Raw genomic sequence first — 27,255 nt, forward strand, 5'->3', positions numbered from 1 at the left:
TCTGTGAGAATCCGGTTGCCTTTATTATCCGTGACCAAAATATAGAAATTAACCTGGGGATTCCCAGTAAACATCAAGTAATGTTGCAAACTCATTCCAACAGAGGAAAGCCTTCAACATAGAACTAGGAGTTATTTGTGCCTCGCAACCAGTACAGGACAAGTCAAGACTTCTTTGCCAGTAGGGCCTCCCCCACTTCGGGTTTTTTTTTTTTTTTAAGAATATTTTTATTTTATTTATTTACATAAGAGAGAGAGAATCGGCACGCAAGGGCCTCCAATCGCTGCAGACGAACTCCAGAACGCCACCTTGGGCATGTAGCTTACGTGGGTCCTGGGGAATCGAACCTGGGTCCTTTGGCTTTGCAGGCAAGCCATCTCTCCAGCCCCACTCCGGCTTCTTAATGCAGAGCCTCTGGGGCTGCCGTGTCCCAAAGCTGGTGATGTGAGAGGATTTCCACCCTTTTCTCTGCTATCTACAAGGAGGCCCCAACTGGGGCTCAAGAAAAGTGGAAAAAAACAACAACAAACAAACCCAGGGTTTTGAGAGAAGTGGAAAAAACACCGCCTCGGGGAGTCTTCGCTGCTATTCCATCTCCGACCACTTGGGGGCGCCTGGCTCCAGAAAACCCACCACCAGCCCCCGGCTTTTCTGGGGGGGGGGGAGTAAGCGGAGGGTTGGAACACCGACCCCCCCCCCCAGAAAAAAAGGCCTGGGTGGGGAGGGAGGGGGGCAGCTCGATTTCTCCAGCACCTGAGGGCGGGCGAGTGCACTGCCAAGTCTCAGGTTTCGGGGGGGTGGGGTGGGGAGGGAGATGGCTGTTGCCTGTCTAAAGGGATCTCTGTTCCTTGCATTTATACGGAATGTCTCTTGTGGCTTTTTCTCCACCCTCTCCCCATCCGGCCCTATGAATCACTGGAGGCCACGGGAGAGCAGCACATGTTGACTTAACTTCTCGAAAGCCAACGTCAGCTCCCTCCTGTGGAGCGGGGAAGCAGCAGGCAGGAAGGTGAGAGTTTGGGGTGTGTGTTGGGGAGGGGGGAGGGACCACCGATGACTGGCATCCTTGCCAAATTGCGAGGGAGGACGAGGGACTCTGAAAGGAATCAGGGACCTGGGTAATGATAATAATAATAATAATAATAATAATTTTTGATTCCTGGAAATGGGGAAAACAGGGGCCCCAATGAGCCCAGTGTTGGGATCGTGAAGAGGAGGCCAGCGCAGGGTGGGGGGCATTGCCGGCCTCGGTGGGTGCCAGCCCTTCCCGTCCCAGGTGACGCCAGCAGCATCCCCGCGACTCAAAAGTCAGGTCAGGAGAGACCGTCCCGAAGCTGCTCGTCCCCTTCCAGCCTGCAGGCATCTTTACGACACACGTCTCTTGAAAAAGCTGCCAAGGGGAACCTTCTGCGCCTCTTTGTACATTCACTGCTGCGGCCTGTCATCTCTCTTTTCGTCCTTGGGGACTTTCTTGCGGGCAAAAAAGCCAAGCTGTAGGAGGAAAAAGAAGATAATGAGGCATTGCCAAATAAGGGACCTTGCCAGTAACCCTCAGATTTATCTGAGGTCTTCACTTTTGTTCAGCTTCCAAAGATGGGATTCAGATTTATTTTCTTTGGCTTAGATGAGTTCAGCCAGCATTTGTGAAGTCCTGTGGAGGTCTGGGAGTGACACCCACAGCCTGCCCGGCTGCCCAGCACCAATCCCGTTTTTTGTTTTTTTTTTTTCTTGGTAGAATCAAAGATTACCCTCAGCCTGCGGGCACCATCACCCCACACCCCACGAAATCAGTGCTCACCTTCCACAGGGCGAAGACAAGGAGAGCCAGCAGAAGGAGTCCCCCCAGGACACTGCCAGTGAGGACCCACAGGGAGACAAGGGCGGGGCGGGACTGGGTCACCTCCAAGAGGCTCTGTGTGAGGAGAAGGGAGTTTTGTTTTGTTCTTGTGTGTGTGTGTGTTTGTTTTTGAGACAAGCATCTCAGGCTAGCCTTGAACTCACAACCCTCTTGTCTCAGCACCCTGAGTGCTGGGATTCAGGCGTGAGGCACCATGTCCTTCAAGGAAACTAGCCCCACCACACATTATAGGAAAGGCAGCCCTCAAATAGAATAAAGGACATCGTTTTAATCAAAGCAAAGGAACCCAAGCAGAAGCGGTAGCTGCGGAGCCCTAGCATCCTTATTGATCGCTTTTAAAAATAATAATAAAAAATAATAATAATAAGGGCTGGAGAGATGGCTTGGCAGTTAAGCGCTTGCCTGTGAAGCCTAAGGACCCTGGTTCAATGGTCTATTCCCCAGGACCCAAGTAAGCCAGAAGCACAAGGGGGCGCATGCATCTGGAGTTCATTTGCAGTGGCTGGAGGCGCTGGTGTGCCCATTCTCTCTGTCTCTCTCTCTCTCTGCCTCTTTTTCTCTGTCTGTTGTTCTCAAATAAATAAATAAAAATAAACAAAAAAACTTAAAAATAATAATAATTTAGGGTTGGAGAGATGGCTTAGTGGTTAAGGTGTTTGCCTGCAAAGCCAAAGGACCTCTGTTCACTTCTCCAGGACCCATGTAAATCAGACACACAAGGTGGCGCATGCGTCTGGGGTTTGTTTGCAGTGGCTGGAGGCCCTGGTATGCCCATTCTCTCTCTCTGTCTGTCTGCCTCTTTCACTCTCTCGAATAAATAAATAAATAATTTATTTGCAAGGAGAGAGAGAAAAAAATAGGTGCACAAGGCCTCTAGCCACTGCAAACGAACTCCAGATGCGGGCACCGCTTTGTGTGCCTAGCTTCACGTGAGTACTAGGAAATGGAGCCAGGGTCCCGGGCATTGCAGGCAAGTGCCTTAACCACTGAGCGATCCCTCCAGCCCATCAGTGATCACTTCTGACTGACTGGTTGCTCTCTAATAGTGATACTTTTGCTCAAAAAAAGAAAGAAAAAAGAAAGCCCATCCTTTCATCCTTTACTTCATCCCATAAAAGCCTTCTTTTCATAGCTCGCAAATCAGTCTCCGGGCCCACCTCACTCCAACGGGCGGCTTCAGTCAGCTGTAGGACGCTGCCCTCCTCAGTTCCTAGCTCGAAGGTGCTGACCACTGTAACAGACTTGAACTTGGCCTGCGGAACAAGTGGGTGGGAAACGCTTAAAGTGAGTCATCATCAGGTGGTGGGGCTCTTTGGAGCCCCAAGAACAAAGTTGAGCCTGCGTGGCACAGTTGTCAGGGCTCTCAAGACCACACACACACAAAGTAGAAAACCAGGCTGGAGAGATTGCTTAGTGGTTAAGGTGCTTGCCTGTGAAGTATAAGGACCCAGGTTCGATTCCCCAGTACTCAGATCAGCCAGATGCACAAGGTGGCACATGCATCTAGAGTTCGTTCCCAGTGGCTAGAGGTCCTGACATGCCCCTTCTATCTACCTCTCTCTAAAATAAATAAAGAAATAAAATTTTAAAAAAATGTAGAAAAGCAAGGTGTGATGGTGCACACTTTTTTTTTGGCAATTTAAAATTTTATTGAGAAAATAGTTGTTTTGCCATCATATCCAGTTTCTCATTTATCAGAATAAAATTCTTTACAACACTGACCATGACTTCCACTTTTGAGTATTTATACATAGTCTCTGAATAAAATACATTCACAGTAGGCAAAGCTAGCATATTAATCTTAAGATTTTTTTTTTTTATATGAAACTACAGTATTTCACACGGTACACACTTTTAATCCCAGCACTTGGGAGGCAGAGGTAGGAGGATCGCCATGAGTTCCAGGCCACCCTGAGACTACATAGTAAATTCCAGGTCAGCCTGAGCTAGAGTGAGACCCTACCTCGAACAAACAAACAAACAAAAAGGTAGGAAACCAATGGGCCTCTGGTCCTAGAAATAAACTGTTTGCCTGGAATGTATTCCATCTCTCTTTCCCTTGGGTAACCCCTGCCCTTCCTTCAGGTTGAGGTGAACCTCCCTGAGACCACAGAAATGTTTCTTCTGAACTCCACCAACTCTGATACTACAGTTTAGATCTAGTTCAACTGTCTGTGAGCCTCAGTGTGTTGAAATTCAGTATCCACTGTGACATGTTGGGAGCAGACTCTTTATTTAACTCTGGCCTTTAGAAATGGGGCCTTTCCCAAGTGAGGTCAGGGGAAGTGATTGGGTAAAGGAAAGGTGGAGGGAGGGCTAATAAAAATCTAAGAGGATATAAATAAATCGTATGGAAACCTACTTTTTTGGACAATGAAACACTCAGGAGCCATAGATTGTTGCTAGAAAATTTTCAGTGCCAGGGATGGGATACCATCCAGTGAGTTGTTGGCCAGGGAGGTCCCTGATGCCCCCAAAACATTACAGGCCATTGCCGAGGCCCTTGGTTTCCCACCAGGAATAGATGGTAAGACCCTATTGCTGAAGACTCCACATACTTGGGCTGCAAGGTCACTGAGAAATCCTGCTGGAACTGAGCTGAAAACCTCCTCCATGTAGACCAGCTGACAGAAAGCTGGAAGAAGCCATTCTGCATGCAGTTCAGTGGGAGAGAGAGAAATTACCAGTGAAGATACTCCACAGTGGACACTGCAAGCCTTATATTTGGCCAGCCAGGCAAAATGAGCCAACGGGTGCAATAGTGTCACGGCTATCATGGTGGAAACCAACTGCCCTCTAATTTGACTGGAAGCCCACTCCATGGGAAGGAATACATCCCTGATACTGAAAATCTACAAGGGTAGTCATGAGCCTTAGGGGTGTAATCTCTGCTGCTATCTGGCTAAATGTATATACTATGCTCACCAAACTGCCCAGTAAGTACTTCTCTTAATGTTCATACCCTCATATTAATGCTACTCTCACTTTTGATTAGAGAACCTTCTTTTTGCAGATGGCAGTGGCCTTGGGATGACTCAGAAGGCACCATGGTGTTGAGAAGAAGTGACAGAGGAGTGCTCAGCACTGAAATATTTCTATCACACCTTCCAAGGCTCAGGGTCCATTGCGTAAGAGATGGTGGAAAGAATTTAAGAGCCAAAGGAAGGGTAGGACTCCTTACAACGTGCTCCTCCAGACACAAAATGGCCTGGATATCCATGACCTCACAGTGCCTGACACTACCTACATAAATCCGTCATAATAGGAGGAAAAGATCATGACATCAAAATAACAGAGAGACTGATTGAGAGGGGGAGGGGATATGATGGAGAGTGGAGTTTCAAAGGGGAAAGTGGGGGGAGGGAGGACATTACCATGGGATATTTTTTATAATCATGGAAGTTGTTAATAAAAATTTGAAAAAAAAAAGAAAAAATAACCAATAAATCTTAATCTTATTAGAAACAAAAAATAAATTAAAAAATTCACACGCACACACACACACAAGAAAGAAGTGGGGCCTTTGAGTAGAAGCCCCATGAGTGAATCCTATTGTCTTTGTGAGGATATCAAGTGAGAAAACACTCACACACACACACACACACACACACATACACACACAAACTCACACTCCCGCCATGAGACAGGCCTGTGACAAGCCTTAGCTATGCTAAAGCCAACATCATGCCCTTAAACCTAACATAGCTGGTAGTTTTTAGTTTTTATTAATTTATTTTCAAGCACAGAGAGGTGTGGGGAGGCACATCAGGGCCTCCAGCCATTGCAAAGGAACTCGGGATGCACACATAACCTTGTGCATCTGGCCTCACATGGTTACCGGGGAACTGAACCCTGTTAGGTTTTTCAGACAAGCGCCTTAACTGCTGAACCCTCTCTCCAGCCCCTGGATTTTTGTTTTGTTTGTTTGGTTTTTCGAGGTAGGGTCTCACTCTGGCTCAGGCTGATGTGGAATTCACTATGTTGTCTCAGGGTGGCCTCGAACTCACGACGATCCTCCTACCTCTGCCTCCCGAGTGCTGGGATTAAAGGCGTGCGCCACCATGCCTGGCTCTCCTGGTATTTTCTTAATTGTCTCTTTTGCCATTGACCTATGGGGCTCTTGAGGTTAAGGACTGTGTCTTTATTTTATTATTATCTTTTTTTTTTTTTTTTGGGGGGGGGGGTTTCAGGCTGACCTGAAACTCACTCAGTAGTCTCAGGCTGGCCTTGAACTCATGGTGATCCTATTACTCTGCCTCCCAAGTGCTGGGATTAAAGGCGCGCGCCACCACGCCCGATACAAGGACTGCGTCTTATTAGCCTTTGTGTCCCCAGCGTCTGCATCACATGTGTACTGGTTCCTTTACATGTTTCACTACGTGAATGAGTAAACTGAGCATGGCAGTGCACGCCTGGCATCCCAGCCCCCAGGAAAGTAAGTCAGGAGGAGAGTGAGTTCAAGGACAGCCTAAGCAACTCACCAACACCCTATCAAATTAAAAAATACAGCTGGGGGGCTGGAGAGATGGCTTAGCAGTTAAGCGCTTGCCTGTGAAGCCTAAGGACCCCGGTTCGAGGCTCGGTTCCCCAGGTCCCACGTTAGCCAGATGCACTAGAGGGCGCACGCGTCTGGAGTTTGTTTGCAGAGGCTGGAAGCCCTGGCGCGCCCATTCTCTCTCTCTCCCTCTCTTTCTCTCTGTGTCTGTCACTCTCAAATAAATAAATAAATAAATAATTTTAAAAAATTGAGCTGCAGACCAAAGTAATAATAAATTAATAAAAAAAAAATACAGCTGGGCGCACGCCTTTAATCCCAGCACTCAGGAGGCAGAGGTAGGAGGATCATCACAATTTCCAGGCCACCCTGAGACTACATAGTGAATTCCAGGTACGCCTGAGCTAGAGTGAGACCCTGGCTCGAGAAAAAATAAAAAACAAAAACCCACAAATAAAAATGGCTAGAGAGGGCTGAAAAAGATTGTTTAGCAGTTAAGGCACTTGCCTGCAAAGCCTAAGGACACAGGTTGGATTCTCCAAATCCCATGTAAACCAGATGCACAAGGTCGCACATGCCCACCAGGTAGAGCAAGTATCTGGAGTTTGATTTCAGTGGCTGAGGCCCTGGCAGGTCAATTCTCTCTCTCTCTTCTCTCTAATAGAAATAAATAAATAAATAGCTGGGCGTGGCGGCTCACGCCTTTATCCCAGCACTTGGGAGGCAGAGGTAGGAGGATTGCTGTGAGTTCAAGGCCACCCTGAGACTACAGAGTGAATTCCCTACCTCGAAAAACCAAATAAATAAATAATAAATGGCTAGGGATACCCAGTGATGGAATACGTGTCTAGCATCCCAGAGGTCCTGGGTTCAATGCTCGGCAATGCGTACAAGTGTGCACACACGTCAAAAGTGGAAACACGAGAAGGGAGAAAGTGCGGTTTTGGTTTGTCAGATTTGACTTTTCTAAAACACATGCCTACATCCCAGGGACCTTGTGTTATTCAAGGTATGCATTGAATGGACACATACAGTATGAACTCCTACTGCTGAGTAGCCATTTATGCCATCTGTGCACTCAAGAACTCACACTGACTTCACAGTGCCTGTCATATCTGATTCAATTTCATCTCCCCAGCTCCCAAGACTTTCCATAATCTAGATCCTTCTCGGCTATGCAATCTCATTCTCACTATGTTAACTCATGTTACAAAATTGTATTTAGCACCTACAGTGGGCTAGGCACGATCCTAAGTTTTCTTTTTAATTTTTATTTATTTATTTAATTCATTTCTTTGAGAGATCGTGAGAGAGATAGAAAGAGGCAGATATATAGAGAATGGGCGCATCGGGGCTCTCAGCCACTGCAAACCAACTCCAGATGCATGCGCCACCTTGTACATCTGGCTTTATGTGGGTACTAGGGAACTGAACCTGGGTCTTTTGGTTTTACAGGCAAGTGCCTTAACCACTAAGGTGCTTGTCTGAAAAACCTAACAGGGTTCAGTTCCCTGGTACCCATGTGAGGCCAGATGCTTCCGGAGTTCCTTTGCAATGGCTGGAGGCCCCGATGTGCCCCCCCCCCACCTCTCTGTGCTTGAAAATAAGTAAATAAATAAAAACTAAAAACTACCAGGTATGTTAGGTTTAAGGGCATGATGTTGGCTTCAGCATAGCTAAGGGTTATCACAGCCCTTTGTTTTGTTTGTTTGTTTGGTTTTTCGAGGTAGGGTTTCACTCTGGCTCAGGCTGACCTGGAATTCACTATGTAGTCTCAGGGTGGCCTCGAACTCATGCTCCTACCTCTGCTTCCCGAGTGCTGGGATTAAAGGTGTGAGCCACCAGGCCCCGCTATGATCCTATGATCCTAAATTTTGATACTCATCTCCTCAGCATCAACCTAACACAGAACCTTTCCTATAATAGGCGCTTGATTAACTGATTCAAGTACCTGTAAATGTCAACTCATTACTAATACAGTACTAAGGGATGATAAATAGAAGAAAATGACAAGACAATTACTAGGTGTTAATGAGCAATTATCACATGCCCCTCTTATTATCTCTTTTCTTTTAATTTTTAAGTTTTATTTATTTATTTGAGAAAGTCAGAGGGAAAGAGACAGAGACAGACAGAAAGAAAGAGTGGGTGTGTCAGGGCTTTCAGCTACTGCAAAGTCCAGACGTGTGCACTTCCTTGTGCATCTGGCTTATGTGGGTCCTGGGGAACTGAACCTGAGTCCTTTGGCTTTGCAGGCAAATGCCCCAACTGCTAAGCCATCCCTCCAGCCCTTTTTTTTTTTGTTTGTTTTGTTTTTTCTAATTGAGAGAAAGTGAGAGAGAATGGGTGCTCCAGGGACTACAGACTCTGCAAACAAACTCCAGATGCATGTGCCATCTTGTGCATCTGGCTTACGTGGGTCCTGGGGAATCAAACCTGGGTCCTTTGGCTTTGCAGGCAAGCACCGTAGCTGCTAAGCCATCTTTCCAGCCCCATCTCATTATTTCTTCGCATAAGCTTCAAGAGATATGTATTATCTTTCCCATTTTAAAGATCAGGAAGAAGAGAATGTTATTGGGATGAAATGAACCGCTCATGTTCAAATAGTAAGAGGCAAAACTGAAACTTGAACATGCGTCTGTCTACCTCCAAAACCTTCATCAATATTTCAAGATAGAATCAAAAGAGGAGCTGGGCTGGGTGTGGTGGCGCACACCTTTAATCCCAGCACTACGGAGGCTGAAGTAGGAGGATTGCTGTGAGTTCGAGGCCAGCCTGGGACTAGAGAGTGAGTTCCAAGTCAGTCTGGGCTAGACTGAGACCCTCCCTGGAAAAAAACAAAAAGAAAGAAAGAAAGAAAGAAAGAAAGAAAGAAAGAAAGAAAGAAAGAAAGAAAGAAAGAAAGAAAAAAAGAAAGAAAGAAAGAGGGCTGGAGAGATGGCTTAGCGGTTAAGCGCTTGCCTGTGAAGCCTAAGGACCCCGGTTCGAGGCTCGGTTCCCCAGGTCCCACGTTAGCCAGATGCACAAGGGGGCGCACGCGTCTGGAGTTCGTTTGCAGAGGCTGGAAGCCCTGGCGCGCCCATTCTCTCTCTCTCCCTCTATCTGTCTTTCTCTCTGTGTCTGTCGCTCTCAAATAAATAAATAAAAGTTTAAAAAAAAATAAAAAGAAAGAAAGAAGCGAAAAAGGGGAATAGTAGAAAAGAAAAAGTTTACCCTCCGAAAAAATTCATTGTGAAGCAGCCTCAGCAGTCCGACAGAGACCTCAGACCCCTTTGCCAGCTGTCCAAGGTGGCATTTCACGACCTGGCACCGACTATTACTCTGATTCTATGGGAAGCGAGAGACAGATGAGGGCACGGGAACACCGTTTCCCGCCTCCACGCCCCTCGCCCTCTGGGGATTCGTACCAGTCTGCCGGTGTACCGAAGCTCCTCGGGTTGCACGGGGGTCCCCGGGGGCTCGGTGAGGTTGTGCACCGTGCAGCTCGCCTAGAGAAGAGCCGCCCTGAAAAGCCTCCCACGGGAGACCAGCCACTCCAGGCAGAGTGGAAACAGACCACCCGCACCCTTTCCTGCCTCCCAAAGATAGAATCACACCTGTGAGAGAAAGGTCCCCCCCCCCCGGGGGCCTGACTCCTGACCCGGCTGGCACCCAGCCTCGGCGAGCCCACCAGCGCAGAGGACAGGGCTTCTCAAAAACTCACGTTGCGGGTGATGATCTGAGACAGTGACAGGAAGTAGTGGCCCCCCTGGGCCACAGCTGGAAGGAGGGCTGAGATGGTGAGACCACTGACCACGTAGCAGCCGAGGTTCTGAACCTAAGAGCAGCAGTTAAAAGGGCTGATCAGCGGGAAACAGAAGCCCCTTCCTCACCTTATTCCCTTTCGCCCTTAGAGACCACCAGATCCAGGGAGACTCCTTCCACACACTTCCCCCGGCCCCAGCGCCTGGCCCTCCCTCCCAGCCCCACCCTGCTATCAAGGCAAGACCTCCTCCAGCTTCTCACCCTGAGAGTGGTTTTGAACTCAGGGCCAGGACCCACTGGGAGGGTCCTATAGGGGTGAACCTCATAGCGATGCAGAGTGGACTCACTGTGTGGACACCAAGTCAGGAGTCAGAGACACGGGGGCTCATGATCAACGCACAGAGACAAGGACTGAGGGAAGGTAGTTCAGTGTGGGGACAGACAGGCGGGTGTATGGAGAAGAACGAAACGGAATAGGGCTGGAGAGACGGCTTAGCGGGTAAGGCTCATGCCTACGAAGCCTAAGGACCCAGGTTCGATTCTCCGGATCCCACATACGCCACATAAACCTGTTGGCACATTCGTCTGGAGTTCACTTGCAGTGACTCGAAGTCCTGCATGCCCATTTTTTCTCTCTCTCTCTAATAAATAAATAAAAATGACTTTTTAATGTTTTTTCAATTTTTTGAGGTAGGGTCTCACTCTAGCCCAGGCTGACCTAAGATTCACTATGTAGTCTCAGGGTGGCCTCAAGCTCATGGCGATCCTCCTGCCTCTGCCTCCCAAGTGCTGGGAGGAAAGGCGTGCGCCACCACGCCCAGCTAAAACAAATCTTTTTTTTTTTTTTTAAATGGAATATAGCACAGACTTGACACCAACTTTATGGCCACAGCCCATGTCTCCTTATCTCAGCCATGAAAGGCTCACCATGACGGAGAGTGAAGAAAATTAGCCGGGCGTGGTGACACACCCCTTTCCTCCCAGCACTTGGGAAACAGAGGTAGGAGGGTCACTGAGTTCAAGACCACCCTGGGACTATATATATGTATGGGACTATATATATATATATGAGAAAATAAGACAAAGCAGCAAAGATTTTTGCTTCTGGGAACTCTGAAGCACATGGAAGCAGAGGGAAGATATATAGAAGGGCATCATGAGTCCGGGATCAGATCCGAGTCATACCTAGAGAAGAGGAGGTGAGGCTCATATTGGACGTAGGCAGAGGTCTGGACTGTGTTATCTTGAAGGGTCCTACTTCTCTCCAGACTACTGCTGTAGGGTCAGGGTAGAAAGCTTCACATTCCAGCCCTTCCTCAGACACCCCCTCTGCTCCCCCAAATCCCATCCAAGACCCAATAGGAGAGGACTGGGAGGGAACTCCTTTGCTCTCACCTAGTGGCAGCCAACCTCACCAGGACCTGGCTCAGCAGCACGGCACAGCTAAACTCAAATTCTAGCAGAAAGGTCACCTGGGAGCAATGGGCACGGCAGGTTCCCCCTTGTAGAAAACCACAGGGGACAGAGCCCCTGTGTGCCTCCTCGCCCGAGCTGCCCGGACCCAAGCTTCCAACTCCTGTTCTCCCAGAGCCAGGCCTCTTCCCCGGGCTCACCTTGGCTCCAGCCTGGAAGACTGGATGCCCCACGCTGCAGAGCCGGGCATGGAGGGAAGGGAGCGAACACTCCACCTTCACTGCGCCGTCCCTCTGAAGACACAGGAGCGGCAGTGGGCGCTACAGCAGGAGCTGTGACTGCTCCCCTACCCACAGCCTTCATTTTACTTATTTATTATGTTTTTTTTTTTTAAGTAGGGTCTCACTGTAGGTGGAATTCACTACGTAGTCTCAGGCTAGGCTCGAACTCACAGCCATCCTCCTACCTCAGTTTCCCAAGTGCTGGGATTAAAGGGGTGTGCCACCACACCTGGCTCTCCCACGGTCTTTAAATATGGAAGGTTTCAGGCTGGGGAAATGGCTTAATGGTTAAGGTATTTGCCTGTGAAGCCTAAGGACCATGGTTTGATTCCCAGGACCCATGTAAGCCAGATGCACAAGGAGGTGCATGCATCTGTAGTTTGTTTGCAGTGGCTGGAGGCCCTGACATGCCCATTCTCTCTTTCTCTTTCTCTCTCAAATAAATAAATAATACATTTATAAAAGATATGGCCGGGTGTGGTGGCGCACGCCTTTAATCCCAGCACTCAGGAGGCAGAGGTAGGAAGATTGCCATGAGTTCAAGGCCACCCTGAGACTCCATAGTGAATTCCAGCTCAGCCTTGGGCTAGAGTGAGACCCTGCCTCGGAAAACAAACAGCCACCCTGAGACTACATAGTGAATTACAGGTCAGCCTGGGCTAGCGTGAAATCCTCTGCCTCGAAAAACCAAAACCAAACAAAAAAGAATAAATATATATATGGAGGGTTTCTCCAGAGCAGCTCACAGTCAAAGCCAGATCCCGGTTCTTCCCCCTCCCTGCAGCCCCTTCTTCCAAAGGCACCTGAGTAATGAGACTGGCCAAGTGGAGGTTCCTGGAGAAACTGAGGCTCACGTTCGTGTGGTAGGCATTTTCCCTCCTGTTTTCCAGAGTTGCGGACACCAGCACTTTCCGCCGGCCACCTCGAACCACAAATGGGGACTTCCTAAGAGTGGCAGGGAAAGGACACACCAGGCGATAAAGGACAACCAAGTCTCACTTTTGTTATTTTTTTTGGGGGGGTAAGAATCAGCCCTGTAGCTTCTTCGAGTCCCTTCCAGTCTGTCTCAGGCCACCCTGGCGTGCCAGCTCTTTCTTTTTTTCTTTTTTTTTTTTTTTTTACTTATTTATTTGAGAGCGACAGACACAGAGAGAAAGACAGATAGAGGGAGAGAGAGAGAATGGGCGCGCCAGGGCCTCCAGCCACTGCAAACGAACTCCAGACGCGTGCGCCCCCTTGTGCATCTGGCTAACGTGGGACCTGGGGAACTGAGCCTCGAACCGGGGTCCTTAGGCTTCACAGGCAAGCGCTTAACCGCTAAGCCATCTCTCCAGCCCATGCCAGCTCTTTCTTATTCATCTAACCTGGAGCCTCTGATGTCCATACTGGCTTGAAGCACCAGGTCTGTGACACATTCGTTGTCAGGACCACAGTCTTTTGAGAAGGGGACCTGGAAGAGAGGTTCTGAGGGCTGAGAGAAAGAAGTGGGGGGGGGGGATGAAGGGACAAGGGCGGATCCGCTTTGATCCCGGGGCCAAGTCAGATTTTACCATTCATTCACCCTCGTCCCCTTTCTCTTGAATTCCTTTGGGGGGTGGGCAGCATTGGGACCCGGGGCAGGGCAGGGGCTTGGGAACTGCTAACCAGCTTTTGTAAGGAGGTCGGTGAACCCTCCTCCAGTACAGGTCCTGGCTTTGTGGTGTTGTCTAAGGCAAAGGTCACGGTCAAGGCCACTGGGCGGAGGTAATCTGATGTATCCTGGGGAAACCAGAGTCAAAGATGGACCATGGGGGCCAGAGGTAAGAGTCCAACCCAGGCCCCTGGAAGAGTGGGGTCATTGTAGCGGCCATTTATGGAGTGCTTTCTATGTCCTGGGCATTGTCGTGAAGTTTTGTTAGTTTGTTTCGTTGTTGAGGCAGGGTCTAACTCTAGCCGGGCTGACTTGAAATTCACTATGTAGTTTCAGAGTGGCCTTGAACTCATGGTGATCCTCCTACCTCTGCCTCTCTAACCCCCCATCCCCACAAGTGCTGGGATAAAAGGCATGCGCCACCACACCCCGCTTACCCTAAGGTGGGGTTTTTGTTTGTTTGTTTGTTTTGATTTTTCGAGGTCTAATGGGGTGAGCCACCACACCCCGCTCCTGTCCTGAAGTTTTAAACTCAATGCTATTAAACTTAATTCTAACACAACTCCTTTGATGTTGACTCCTTTGATACAGACAAAGGAAACAAATTTGGAGGTTAACTGCCTTGCCAGAGTACATGATGGTAAATGGTACAGCTAGGTTTCAAGTCCATATCAGCCTGACCACAAAGTGAAGGGTCTCACTTTTCTCAGATTCAGTTTACTGCTGAACCAGTTGAGCCTCCTCTCTGACCCCGCTGTCTCCTCCCTCTTAGGTCCAGTCCAAGCGCTTCCTCCTGGTCCTCACCAGCACATGAAAGAACAGCCGCTCGCAAGTGACGGTCCCCACACTGAGCTGGAGCTGCCGAGGGGACAGCCGCTGGCCAGAGCCGTCGAACGCCGCGCGTGCGCCCGACATCCACTCATCCAGTGCTGCTGAGAACCGGATAGCTGAACGAGAGAGGCAGGTGTGAGGGTGGAGAGAGGAGAGGTGCAGATATCAAGGCAGGTAAAGGGTGACCACTGTCCAGGACACTCACAGAACCGGCGATCCCAGCGGCCTGGAGTGTGGGAGGTGACGTGGAAGCAAAGGGTTGCAGTCAGACACGCTGCCTCCTGGCCTCTCCGCCTACAGTCTCTCTGAACCACACTAACATGGGGTGGCTTCACATCCAGTGAGGGGGCCACACGGACAATGGGCTGGGAGCTGGGGACAGGGTGGGAAAGAAATTCCAGCAGTCCGTGGTTAAGTCCTTTGAGAAATAGAACCCCAGGCTGGGGATTGTAGCTAACAGGTAGAGCCCTTGAGGACCTGGGTTTGATTCTTAGAACCACAAGAAGCAAAGAAAAAACAAGGCAAAAAGTACAATTTCAGTGTTTGTCTTCCAGCAGTCAAAACAAAACCTGAGTGTTGGATGAACTCTTTTTCTGGAGGGGGGGGTGAACTCTTATCACCCTTCCCAGAACGCTGTGACACTCAGTATAATCAATAAGTGCTAATTAGCCGGGTCTGGTGGCACACTCCTTTAATGCCAGCACTTAGGAGGCAGAGGTAGGAGGATCATTGTGAGTTCAAGGCCACCTTGAGACTACATAGTGAATTCTAGGTCAGCCTGGGCTACAGTGAGACCCTACCTTGAAAAACCACACAGACAAAAAAGTGCTAATTGCTAAAAATCTTTACATGGATTATCTTGTTAGATTTTCACAGTAAACTGATAAGGTAGGGGAAATTATTATAATCATTCTATAAACTAGGAATTTAGGCATAAATTAACCAAGAAACCCAAATCTGAGCCCTTTTTTTTTGAGGTAATGTCTCACTCTAGTCCAGGCTCAGCTGCAATTCACTATGTAGTCTCAGGGTGGCCTCAAACTCACAGTGATCCTTCTACCTCAGCCTCCCAAGTGCTGGGATTAAAGGCCTGCACCACCACACCTGGCTTTTTTTTTTTTACTTTTTAAAATATTTTATTCCTATTTATTTATTTGACAGAGAAAGGTTGGGGGGGGGAGCATGCCAGGGCTCCAGACACTGCAAACTAACTCCTTTGTGCATCTGGCTAACGTGGGTCCTGGGGAATCGCACCTGGGTCCTTTGCAGGCAAACGCCTTAACCACTAAGCAATCCCTCCAGCCCTTTTTTTCTTTTTTCTCTTTTGCTTTTAATTTATTTATTTGAGAGAGAATGGGAGTGTCCAGGCCTCCAGCCACTGCAAATGAACTCCAGATGCATGTGCCTCCTTGTGCTTCTGGCTTCCATGGGTTCTGGGGAGTCGAACCTTTGTCCTTAGGCTTCATAGGCCTTAACCACTAAGCCGTCTCTCCAGCCCCTGCGAGTCTGCTTAACGGCCATGCTGCGCCGTCCACACCTGCCGAAGGTGGGGCTCCTCACCTGAGCAGGATAGCTGCCCCATGGGCTCCCACAGCCACATCTACAAGGTCATCTCCATCCAGATCTAACCGGCCGTCCACACTTCGGCCAAAGTAGCTGAGGGCCTGCGGCATGGACGCAGCAGCAATCCGCTGGGAGGAAGAGAGGGGAAGCTGAAGGACTCACGGACCTGGCATCTCGGGTCTGCAGCCAGACTTCTCTTATTCCCATCGGGCAAGGGAATAAGCAGAACTTGCCTGTGTTTAGGAGTCCCTAGTTCAGCAAACTTGCACCCTATCTCACCACCTCCCTTTCTCGCCTGTGCATAAAAGCCAAGGGGGCTATAAGCACAGCCCCCCATTCCCCTCCCTGCCACCGTGTCCCCTTTGTCTTGGCATCACTGACCTGGGCAGGGTGAGGCCTGACTCCACTCTGGGTTCCGTGGTACAGGTACAGTGCTCCCTGGTGCCCGTCCTCCAGGGGTGCCCCCACAGCCACGTCAGCGAAACCATCCTGGTTCAGATCAGGAAGAGCAGCCATGGCAAAACCAAACCGGGCATCCTGCGGGAGTTCCGGCTGAAGTGTTCCTTGGAGCATCAACAAAGACTGCTGCTGGGGGGAGACAAGAGGGACAGAAAGAAGACGTTAATCTGGTGGCCAGGGGCCCTCAGACCTTCAGATATGTCTCCTCCCTCCCTTCCGCCCCTCTACGTGCCCTAGAGGGTTCCGGCAGTTCTCACCTGGCCCACCACATACACGTAAACACGTCCCGTCTCCTTGTTGTGGGGTCCCAGGAACATGGGAGCAGCCACAAGTAACACGTCGGTTGTTCCATCCCTATCTGTATCCAATGGGCAGAGCTCGCTGCCAAAGTATGAGCCAATCTGGGGAGGGGTGGGGTGGTGAAGACCCCCAGAGAAAAGAAAAGGTGAGCGTAGATAGGTGGACTTAGTGGGAAACACTCACCAGCCAGTGTGATCCTTTTTTAATTTTTTTTTTTTTTTTTTTTTTTGGTGGGGTGGGAGAAGGCTGGAGAAATGGCTTAGTGGTTAAGGCACTTGCCTGAGAAGCCTAAGGATCCAGGTTTGATTCTCCACGTCCCATGTAAGCCAGATACCCAAGGTAGCATGTGTGTCTGGAGTTTGTAGTGGCTAGAGGCCCTGGCATACCCACTTCTCTCTCTCTCTTCTCTTTTCTTTCTTTCTTTTTTAAGGTAGGGTTTCATTCTAGCTCAGGCTGACCTGGAATTCACTATGTAGTCTCAGGATGGCCTTGAACTCATGGGGATCCTCCTATGCTGGGATTAAAGGCATGCCACCACACCTGGCTCTCTCTTTCTAATAAATAAATAAAAATAAATAAGTTCTTAACTTTTTTTTATTTTAGAGACAGAGAGAGAGAGAGAATGGGAGAGAGAATTGGAGGGCGAAGGCCTCAGCCACTGAAATCAAACTCCAGATGCTTGCGCCTCCTAGTGGGCATGTTGGACCTTGCACTTGCCTCACCTTTGTGCCTCTGACTTAGGCGGGATCTGGAGAGTCGCACATGAGTCCTTAGGCTCTGCAGGCAAGCGCCTTAACTGTCAAGCCATCTCTCCAGCCCCCAATATGGTCCTTAAACCCCTGACCGACTCTGCCAACCAGAATGCAGCATAGACTTTTCAGCCTCTCCCTTACCCTTCTCCCTCAGTCTGGAAGCCCCTGGGGAATCCAAGGGTCCCACCCTCCCCTGATGCCATACCTGATCCCCCTGGAGGCTCTGGGCGACCTTCACAGCCCCATCTTTCTTCAGCTGGAAGGCGATGACTTTTCCTCGATGTCTAAACCTAGGAGCCCCCGAGAGAAAGAGGCGGTGTCCACCTCGCAAAAGCATGGAGGAGACGGAGTAGCCTGGGGAAGAGGAAGGCAGGAGATGTCACAGGGAAAGAAGGTGGGGCCAGAGTGGAGGGCTGACTTCAGGCCCAGGAGGAAGAGGTTTCGAGGGCAGTAGCAAGAGACCCGTGAGAAACGGCATCAGTTAAGAGGGAACGACACACGCCTTTCATCCCAGCACTCGGGAGGCAGAGGCAGGAGGATCACCATGAGTTCGAGGCCACCCTGAGACTACAGAGTGAGTTCCAGGTCAGCCTGGGCTACAGTGAGATCCCTACCTTGAAAAAACAAAAAAATTAGAGTCCAAGATGGCAGCCACCACGAGAAAGGCAGTGGCAGAGGACGCCAATGTTACTTTGGAAGATTGACAGAAAACGAACAACTTTGCAGGAAACACGAGAGGAATCATGGAGCTGAAGGAAAAAATAGAAGTAAAAAGCCGGGTGTGGTGGTGCACACCTTTAATTCCCGCACTTGGGAGGTAGAGGTAGGATTGCTGTGAGTTCCAGGCCAGCCTGAGACTACATAATGAATTCCAGGTCAGTCTTGGCTCAAAATACCAAAAAAAAAAAAAAAAAAAAGAAGTTAAAAAAAAAAAAAAGCAACTCCAGGAAGAAACCCAAGAAATGTTAGAAGGAGCAAAGAAAACCTTGCAAGAAGAAATTGATGCTTAGAATCCAGGGTGACATCAGTTCAGTGAGTCTTAGCAGATGTGAAAGTTACATGCAAAAGTTGGCAACAAAATAAGCCTTGAAGCTGATGAGTTTTACAAGACTTTTTGTTAAAATTAAAAATTTTTTTCTTCCAAATTTTTATTAACAACTTCCATGATTATAAAAAATACCCCATGGTAATATCCTCCCTCCCCCCACTTTCCCCTTTCAAACTCCATTCTCCATCATACCCCCTCCCCAAATTTTTAAAATTTTTTATTTATTTATTACAGTCAGGAAGAGAGGGAAAGAGGGAGAGAGAGAGAGAGAGAGAATGGGAGCGCCAGGGCTTCCGGCCACTGCAAACGAACTTCAGCCGCGTGCGCCCCCCTTGTGCATCTGGTTTATGTGGGTCCTGGGGAGTCGAACCTGGGTCCTTTGGCTTTGCAGGCAAGCGCCTTAATAGCTAAGCCCTCCCTCCAGCCCTTTATGGACTTTTAAAATTTGTTTAATAAACTTGAACATTGTTTAAAATGAAAAAGACCAAAAAAAATTACTAACAGTTATTACTATTAAATAATAATAAATATTAAAAAAAAAAGGCTCATATTCCCACTCGGGCTTGCCTCCTCCTCCTCCTCCCCTAGGCCTGTGCAACCCTCTGCTACTTACCCAGGTAAGCCGCATGGTTCTGCAACGCAGAGGGAAACTCATCTTCCAGGGCCGTTCGTGGGGGGAAAAGGCGGCGACCTTCTTCAAGCCACAGCACTGAGCCCCCCCAGTCGTAGGCCCCTACCATCCCAAAGAGAACCCCGTCCTGAAGGGCAGAACCAAGATGCAGTCATTGAGAAGCCAGCGAGGAATAAGAAGGAAAACAAACAAACAAAAAAAGAGACACCCGTCCAGGCGTCAGCCAATTGCTAAGGGTATTCCGCGCACATAAAAGCATAGCGGGTGAGGAAGAAGGTTGGTTAAATGAAGAATCAGGGAGGGCATTGTTGGGGGTTAAAGTTATCTGAGTCCGGAGGCTGGGGAGCATTGTGAAGAGATCAGAGGCTTGGCGATGGGGTGTCAGGAGAATCAGAGTCTGGCCAACCTTTAGCTGATGAATGGAGAAACCAATCTCAGACATTTCTAGCCCAAAGGCGCTTTCATTTTCTCCATGGGACCCTTGGGCACGAGAACACAGGAAGGCTCTGTCAGGAGAACTCACTCTACTGAACTCACCTTCTAGCAGCCCACCTGTGTGCCAGAACGCCACCACAACCAGGTCCCCCATTTCTCCAGGGGAATTATTACCCTCAAGGCCAAATATCCGGTCGCCCAGGGCATCCACGATGTCCGTCAAGGCGGCCTCATCAGTGACATTGAAGAAGTATCGCTCGTCTGGGTCACTAGCAAGAGCTCTGATTTCCCGAAGGAAAGAGCTGGGGTCTCGCTGCCGCCGGAGGTAGTGGCCAAGGACCTGAGTTTAAGATCAGATCCATCAGTCGTGTAAAGTAAGATGTTAAGAGCTGATATAGTTGAAAAAAAAAAAAAAGAAGAAAGTTTTATTTATTTATGAGAGAAAGAGAGAGAGAATGGTATGCCAGGGCCTCTAGCCACTGCAAACGAACTCCAGATGCATGCGCCACCTGTGCATCTGGCTTATGTGGGACCTGGAGAATCGAACCTGGGTCTTTTGGCTTTGCAGGCAAGAGCCTTAACTGCTAAGCGATTCCTTCAGCCATTTTTTTTTTTTCCTTGAGGTATAGTCTCGCTCTAGCCCAAGCTGACCTGGAACTCACTCTGTAGTGCCAGGCTGGCCTCGAACTTACAACGATCCTCCTGTGTCTGCTTCCTGAGTGCTGGGATTAAAGGTGTGCACCACCACGCCCGGCTAGAGCTGATATACGACATGGCCAGCTCAAGCAAAGGGACGGAAATCGTGGCCCGAGCCCTGGGAGTGGTCAATGCCGTGGGTGTTCTCTAAGTCGCCCGTCCCCCACGCCTTCCCCATTCACCCTTCCAGATCCAAAGTCAGTGCTCACCGCAATCCCATAGCGTGTGATGCTCCCGGCCTCGCAGGCCTTGAGCGCTGCTGGCAACTCCTCTCCATCATGTGATTCGCCATCTGTGACGACCACCAGGAGCCTGGCGGCCTCGGGTCTGCCCCCCCGGGCCTGACTGAATCCTTCTGTACTGAGAAGAGAAAGGGTACAATGAGGTATGGGTGCACGCATGTGCGGGTGTGTGATGCATGCACCATATGTGCACGCACACACATACATAGAGTCTTCAGTACTGAGGAGTCTTGCCTTTTAGGTCATTTCCCAAGAATGTCTAACGTGGAGAGTAGCACAGAGTAATAGGTGAACTATTTGAACACCATAGGACACACTGAATAGCTTATCATCAGTGTGAACAAGTACAAAATTCACTCATTCATAGATTCATTGAACAAACATTCCACTTACGGCACCTTTTTTTTTTTTTTTTTCCTGAGGTAGGGTCTCACTCTGGCCCAGGCTGACCTGGAATTCACTATGGAGTCTCAGGGTGGCCTCAAACTCACGGCGATCCTCCTACCTCTGCCTCCCAAGTGCTGGGATTAAAGGCGTGCGCCACCATGCCGGGCTCAAGACAACTATTAAGGGAACGTGGAACAAAGGGGAATGGTCAGGTCAAATCTTTCCAGAGGTGAGTTTTGGGTCATGTTGGGAAAGTCATGAGTGATGGAGAGGTTGAAGGGCCAGGATCAAAGGTGGAGTGGAGAGAGTTCTGTCTGTCTACAGAGATAAACAACACAGAGACAGAAAGAGACATGGCCTATGTCGATTGCAGTGCACACACCTTTAATCCCAGCACTGGGGAGGCAGAGGTAGGAGGATCACCGTGAGTTTGAGGCCGGTTTGGGACTACAGAGTGAGTTTCAGGTCAGCCTGGGGTAGAGCGAGACCCTTCCTCAAAAAACAAAACAAAACAGAGCCGGGCGTGGTGGCGCACGCCTTTAATCCCAGCACTTGGGAAGCAGAGGTAGGAGGATCTCCGCGAGTTCGAGGCCACCCTGAGACTGCATAGTGAATTCCAGGTCAGCCAATTTAGCTTTCCCTGCATGCACTCGTGGGGTAACTAGAAAGTTAAGCATGGACAAAGTGTCTTTGGACGTATGCACGGCGCTGCAAGCCCACCCCTTAGCCAGGACTTCATCTCTCTAGGCGCCCCCTTCCCCTCACAGCGCCTCACCAGGCCACCATGATCGCTTGGGCGGTCCTTGTTTCTCGTCCCTCCCGCCGCCTGAGGCTCCTCGCGGCTCTCACCACCTCTTCCTTGGTGCGGAAGTCTCCCAGGGACCACTCATGTACAGGGCGCTCCCCGTACTGGACCAGCCCCACCTGGGAATAAAGCGTGCCCCCGGATGGGGAGGATGGACGGCGAAGGGAGGAGGGGATGGGACAGACCAATGCAGACATGCCACTGAGGAGGCCACCTACATTCACCTCCCTCCCCCAAGCCCGTTCCTACTACCTCTGTCTTACCTGTATCTGCTCCGGATCAATAAAAAGTCTCCCTACCAGCCTCCGGAGGAAGGTCTGCACCTCAGACCACGGATAGATGCTGTTGGAGCCATCCAAGACAATGACCACATCCATGTATGTGGGGCAGCCTAGGGGGAAGGGGCCAGTGATGGGAAACAAAGACATAGGAGGATAGTTGTGTGGTGTCAACCAGGACCCCCTTTTTTTAAAAAAAAAATTTTTAATTTTTAGTTATTTGAGAGCAACAGACAGAGAGAAAAAGAGGCAGATAGATAGAGAGAGAATGGGCGCACCAGGGCCTCCAACCACTGCAAATGAACTCCAGATGCGTGCGCCCCCTTGTGCATCTGGCTAACATGGGTCCTGGGGAATTGAGCCTCGAACTGGGGTCTTTAGGCTTCACAGGCAAGTGCCTAACTGCTAAGCCATCTCTCCAGCCCTTCTTTCCTTTTTTAATATTTCATTTATTTGCAAGGAGAGAGAAAGAGAAGGAGAGGGAAAGAGAGTGTGTATGGGTGCGCCAGGATCTCTGCAAACAAACTCCAGGTGTGTGAGTACTAAAGAATTGAACCAGGCTCATTAGGCCATTAGGCTCTGGAGGCAAGGGCATTCACCACTGAGCCATATCTCCAGCCCAGGCACTTCTTTTATGCTAGGAAAGTGCCGTACCAGCCCATATAAATATAGAAATGAATAAAAGAAGATGTGGGCAAAGATATGGACATATACACAACTAATACATACACACACACGCGCACGCGCACACACACAGAGATGAATGAAGTCAAGTTCATGGCTTTAATCCCAGCACTCAGGAGGCAGAGGTGAGAGGGTGGCTGTGAGATTGAAGCCAGCCTGAGACCACAAAATGAATTCCAGGTCATCTTGAGCTACAGCAAGATCCTACCTCAAAAAACAAAAGCAAAAAATTAAGACAACGACGAATCTAAGGGGCCAGGTATTTAGCCAGCACTTAGAGGCAGAGGTAGGAGGATCGCCATAAGTTTGAGGCTACTCTGAGACTCCATAATGAATTCTAGGTCAGTCTGGGCTACAATGAGACTCTACCTTGAAAAACAAAACAAAACAAACAAACAAACAAACAAATAATCTAAGGAGATACATTTGGGCAGAGTACAGGCTAGATGGGAAAATAGAGGAATGAAAACAGATGATGCATGGGGGAATGTGTCACACCCCAAAGTCAATGTCACACCCCAAAGCACAGGGGTGTGAAGGGACACGCTGAGGCTTTTTAATTGGTTAGACCACATCGTGCAGTCTTGATCCCTTGGTAAGGAGTCCAGATCCTAACATTAGGAAACATGGAGTGCTATTGCATACAGTTTAGGTAACAATGACACGTCCATGTAGACCCTTAGATGATAAAAAGACATCCATGCAGACCCTTAGATAATAAAGAGACACCCATGCAGACCCTTAGATAATAGAGATACCCACACAGACCCTTAGATAATAAAGAGACATCCATGCAGACCCTTAGATAATTAGATAGTAATGAGATGTCCACGCAGATACGTAGATAATAACAAGACATCCATGTAGACCCTCTGTCATGGACCCTATCCCTTTGCTCCATTTTCCCCACCCAGCACCCCTTCTGGGAACGGAGCCCTCAAGCCCGTCCTCTGGCTCACGTTGGGCAGTGGGTGCCAGGCTTCCCTGAGGCCGGAAGGAAGCATCCACGCGGGCACAAATTCCAGAACTGAAGACAGAGCTGCCACAAGCACGAGACCACAGGGGGGCACAGGCCTGCGGGGGAAGGGCGCCCTCAGAAGAGGCTGGCAGCGTAAGCACACGCGCACAGCTCCCCAGGCGGCTGTCCACTTTGCTCTCCGGGGTCATGAGTTCTTTGCCGCTCCGTGCAGATCAGTTCTGCTTACCACACAATACCCTCTTCCCTACCACGAACCTTCAGAGACCCTCCCGCCACCCCTCCTTTAGCTCACCATGAATCCCCCATCACCATTTGTCTCGAGTAGAGACATTCCCAGGTGCATATTCACAGCAGGATGAGATGAATTTCCCAGTTGAAAATCACCTGGTGGTGGGGAGCAGGGAGTGGAGAAGTCATCGTAAGTCATACATAGACAGGGTGCTTGAGGTTGGGGTGGTTTGAAAGAGAAATGAAAAGGGGTCAGTACCAAGTTGGAGACAGGGAATACACAGGTTATGGGGGCAAAAAAGCTGGTGGATAAGGAGTCAAAGTTACTAGGGTTTCAAAGTTAGGCATCTTCTTACCCAAGTGGCCCTTGGCACATGAGGCATTGTGGCCTCCCCCTATAGAGCAGCGATAAACGTCCCCCCTCCGGTCGCCTGAAGGCCCATCCCAGGGGGCTCCCACCAGCATCCTGAGAGGAAGATGTGAATATAAACATCAGGTGGCCATGACCCTTGATATAGGTAGGGAGAAAGTGCATGAAGGGATCAAGTTTAGAGCCCACGTCGCTTTCAAAAGACCAGATACGCTTAGAGACCCATCTACCCTGCCTCCCTCTCCTCCCTTTGTGTGTGTGTGTGTGTTTTCGAAGCGGGGTCTCACTCTAGCCCAGGCTGACCTGGAACTAACTATGGAGTCTCAGGCTGGCTTTGAACTCACAGCCATCTTCCTACCTCTGCTCCCGAGTGCTGTGATCAAAGGCGTGCGCCGTGTGCCCAGCCCTCCCTCTCCTCTTTAAGCACGGTCTCAGTCCTGACCCCATGACATGCGGGCTTCCTCCTCACCATCGCTGTCCACCTCCAACATGCTGTAAGACACTATATCCAAACTCAGCCTCTGGTGGCCCCGTGAATAGGCGTGGGTGACGCACATCCAGATTAAAGGGGAAGCAGAGACCTATGGGTGGAGCGGGGGGGGGGGGGACACAATCACAGAGTGAGCATGAATGAGTCAGTCCACGGACAACCACCGACACGACACCTTAACCTCAGCGCTTCGGCCTGCGTATTTTTCATACGCTCTCCTGGCCTCAGTCAATGCCAAGCACTCAATGTCATTAACGGGGTGACTCCCTGTGTTGGGGTCCTGTGTCCTCTGTGCCATGTGGATGCACAGCTGCGTTTCCATTCCCACACAGAAATCTCATTTGCAGGCTGGAGAGATGGCTTAGTGGTTAAGCGCTTGCCTGGGAAACCTAAGGACCCCGGTTCGAGGCTTGATTCCTCAGGACCCGCGTAAGCCAGATGCACAAGGGGGCGCATGCATCTGGAGTTCGTTTGCAGTGGCTGGAGGCCCTGGCGTGCCCATTTCTCTATCTATCTGCCTCTTTCTCTGTCTGTCTGTTGCTCTCAAATAAATAAATAAATACAAGAAATCTCATTTGCAGGTGCTGGAGAGATGGCTTAGTGGTCAAAGCATTTGCTTGTGAGGCCTAAGGATCCAGGTTTGATTCCCCAGTACACAGGTAAGCCAGATGCACAAGGGGACACATGCATCTGGAGCTCGTTTGCAGTGGATAGAGGCTGTGGCGTGCCCGTTCTCTCTTTCTCTCTCAAATAAATAACTAAAATATATATATATTTTTTTTAAAAAGAAGAAATCTCATTTGCAGATATGTCTGGAAAAGTGAAGTTACTCTTTCCACATCATTCCTCCTACGCATCTTCCTCTGCCAGCCATGAGGGTCCAATGAGAGAAGGGGCCTGTCTGCAGGGACTGAGGAACTATTTCCCCCCCAAAGCCAGGACATAGGGAGAACAGAGAGAGGGACAAACACACTGTGTTTGTGTGTCCACTTTCTGACTCAACTGGACTCCTAGTGACATTGTCACACTTTCACTCTTTAAAGTGTTGGTCTCTAGTTGCTTCTGGCAACCTCAGTGGTAATTAACTGGGCGGACTACCCGCTCGCCCACACACATAGCTTGCCGTCTATCTTTGACAAAGGTCCTGTCTCCCCAAAGTCCCCCACCAGGCTGCTGCCTCGTGTCCCTTCCATGGTTTCTAGCCCATTCTTCAGCGCGCCCCCCCCCCCTCAATTGGGTCCTGCTAATTCTTCCCTTCTGACCCCAATTCCCTTAAAATCGGAGCTGGTATTTTAGGAAACAAAGATTATAGGGCAGCGGTAAGGGAAAATTCCACGCCTCTTGTTCCTCCCATGGTTCTCTTCCCAACTGTGCCCTTCCTTTCAAGTACTCTCTCAGGTCACCCCCCCCCAACCACACACACACACCCCACTACCAAGCTAACTTAAACCGCGCTCACTTTCAGAAAGGTGTTTTGTATGTCCAGGAAACTGGCAGCCTGTGCCAGCAGGATGAACGACCACTTGCTAATTGACAGAGCCCTGACCCGCATAGGAGCCTCACGCCCCAGGGACTAGCAAGGGGAGAGGGGTAGTGGGAATCAGGGAGGCCACGTGGAAGGCCATACAGTGTCTTTTCTGTCTCGCACTCCTACAGGGCTTGGGGCAAAGGTTTTAGATAATTAGGTACAAATCGTATGAGACACCCTAGGGCAGTAGTGGCCCTTGACCGTGGACGCATAAGGACATGGCCACGGACGTGAATGCACAGTCCCTATTGACTTCCTACCCTAACCCCCTCTCTTGAACCCCAATGGCCCCCATGCTAAGCACCCCATGTCTTCTGTTCCCGACGCGAACCAAGAAAGTCACCGTCTCTCACCTGCCAGGAGCAGCAGGGCCACCAACCCGTTAGGGAACAGGAGGGGAGCCATGCTCGGGGGCTCTGTCCCGTGTGAGTAGTCGCTGTGTCTCTCTGGTCCTCTCCTTTTCTGTTTTCGCTACCTTCCCTCCTATCCTGCCCCCTCCTGCTTCCAGCTAAAAATAAAGTTGCAAGGAATGGGAGGAGGGATGGTGGCGAACTGCAGGGAGTCGGGACCAAGGAGACCGGGACTGAGGGATCAGCCTACTTCCCTGCCGTGGTGCTGCCCCCTGCAGGCGTCATCCTCAAGAGTCAACGAGAACACGATTTTTGATGCTTTCTGCTGCAGCTTTTTATTTATTTTTAAAAATTTATTCATTGAGAGAGAGACCAAAAGATAGGTAGATGGTTTACAGATGGATACAAAAACACCAAGAGAGAGAGAGAGAATGAATGGGCACACCAGAGCCTCTAGCCACTGCAAACGAACTCCAGATGCATGCGCCACCTTGCCCATCTATCTGGCACGTCCATCTGGTGGGTGCTGGGGAATCAAACTTGGGTCCTTAGGCTTCATAGGCAAGCGCCTTAACCTCTAAGCCATCTCTCCAGCCCCAAAACACTTTTAAAATATTTATTAGCCGGGCGTGGTGGTGCACGCCTTTAATCCCAGCACTGGGGAGGCAGAGGTAGGAGGATCGACACGAGTTTGAGGCCACCCGGAGACTACATAGTGAATTTCAGGTCAGCCTGGACCAGAGTGAGACCCTACCCTAAAACAACAACAACAACAACT

At 49.7% G+C, this 27,255-nt stretch overlaps 1 protein-coding gene and 1 pseudogene across 4 annotated transcripts; one reads left to right on the forward strand and one right to left on the reverse strand.

Annotated features, from left to right (window-relative positions):
* Nucleotides 1-26,628, reverse strand: Itga10 (integrin subunit alpha 10). 4 transcript variants are annotated; one of them, XM_045138306.1, is made up of 30 exons: nucleotides 26,481-26,628; nucleotides 24,579-24,690; nucleotides 24,096-24,205; nucleotides 23,804-23,895; nucleotides 23,492-23,606; nucleotides 21,834-21,961; nucleotides 21,541-21,689; nucleotides 20,346-20,496; nucleotides 19,615-19,780; nucleotides 19,412-19,485; nucleotides 18,988-19,132; nucleotides 17,532-17,680; nucleotides 16,532-16,675; nucleotides 16,197-16,400; nucleotides 15,813-15,943; nucleotides 14,458-14,624; nucleotides 14,226-14,368; nucleotides 13,436-13,549; nucleotides 13,156-13,241; nucleotides 12,595-12,736; nucleotides 11,711-11,803; nucleotides 11,493-11,569; nucleotides 11,283-11,372; nucleotides 10,359-10,443; nucleotides 10,057-10,170; nucleotides 9,761-9,841; nucleotides 9,567-9,680; nucleotides 3,016-3,111; nucleotides 1,799-1,912; nucleotides 1-1,491 (listed from the first exon to the last, which is right to left on the reverse strand). In XM_045138306.1, the coding sequence occupies exons 1-30, from the start codon at nucleotides 26,530-26,532 to the stop codon at nucleotides 1,426-1,428; spliced, it is 3,504 nt and encodes a 1,167-aa protein (XP_044994241.1). In that variant the 5' UTR covers nucleotides 26,533-26,628; the 3' UTR covers nucleotides 1-1,425. The 4 variants fall into 4 exon arrangements, with proteins under 4 accessions (XP_044994241.1, XP_044994242.1, XP_044994239.1 ...); XM_045138307.1 differs by having other exon boundaries at nucleotides 11,283-11,369; nucleotides 16,197-16,403; XM_045138304.1 differs by having other exon boundaries at nucleotides 16,197-16,403.
* LOC123456059 lies at nucleotides 17,971-18,447 on the forward strand (annotated as a pseudogene).
* Nucleotides 26,629-27,255: the final 627 nt, after the last annotated feature.

This window comes from Jaculus jaculus, chromosome 19 (assembly GCF_020740685.1).
Source record: "Jaculus jaculus isolate mJacJac1 chromosome 19, mJacJac1.mat.Y.cur, whole genome shotgun sequence".
NCBI lineage: Eukaryota > Metazoa > Chordata > Mammalia > Rodentia > Dipodidae > Jaculus > Jaculus jaculus.

Excerpts from the sequence above, each read along its gene's own strand:
- Itga10 (XM_045138304.1), bottom strand. The coding sequence starts at position 26,532 with ATGGCTCCCCTCCTGTTCCCTAACGGGTTGGTGGCCCTGCTGCTCCTG. Across the intron at positions 23,896-24,095 it reads ATGTGCCAAGGGCCACTTGG|GTGATTTTCAACTGGGAAAT; the intron begins GTAAGAAGATGC and ends CCCCACCACCAG. Across the intron at positions 19,486-19,614 it reads CCGGATATTTGGCCTTGAGG|GGTCCCATGGAGAAAATGAA; the intron begins GTAATAATTCCC and ends CTCGTGCCCAAG.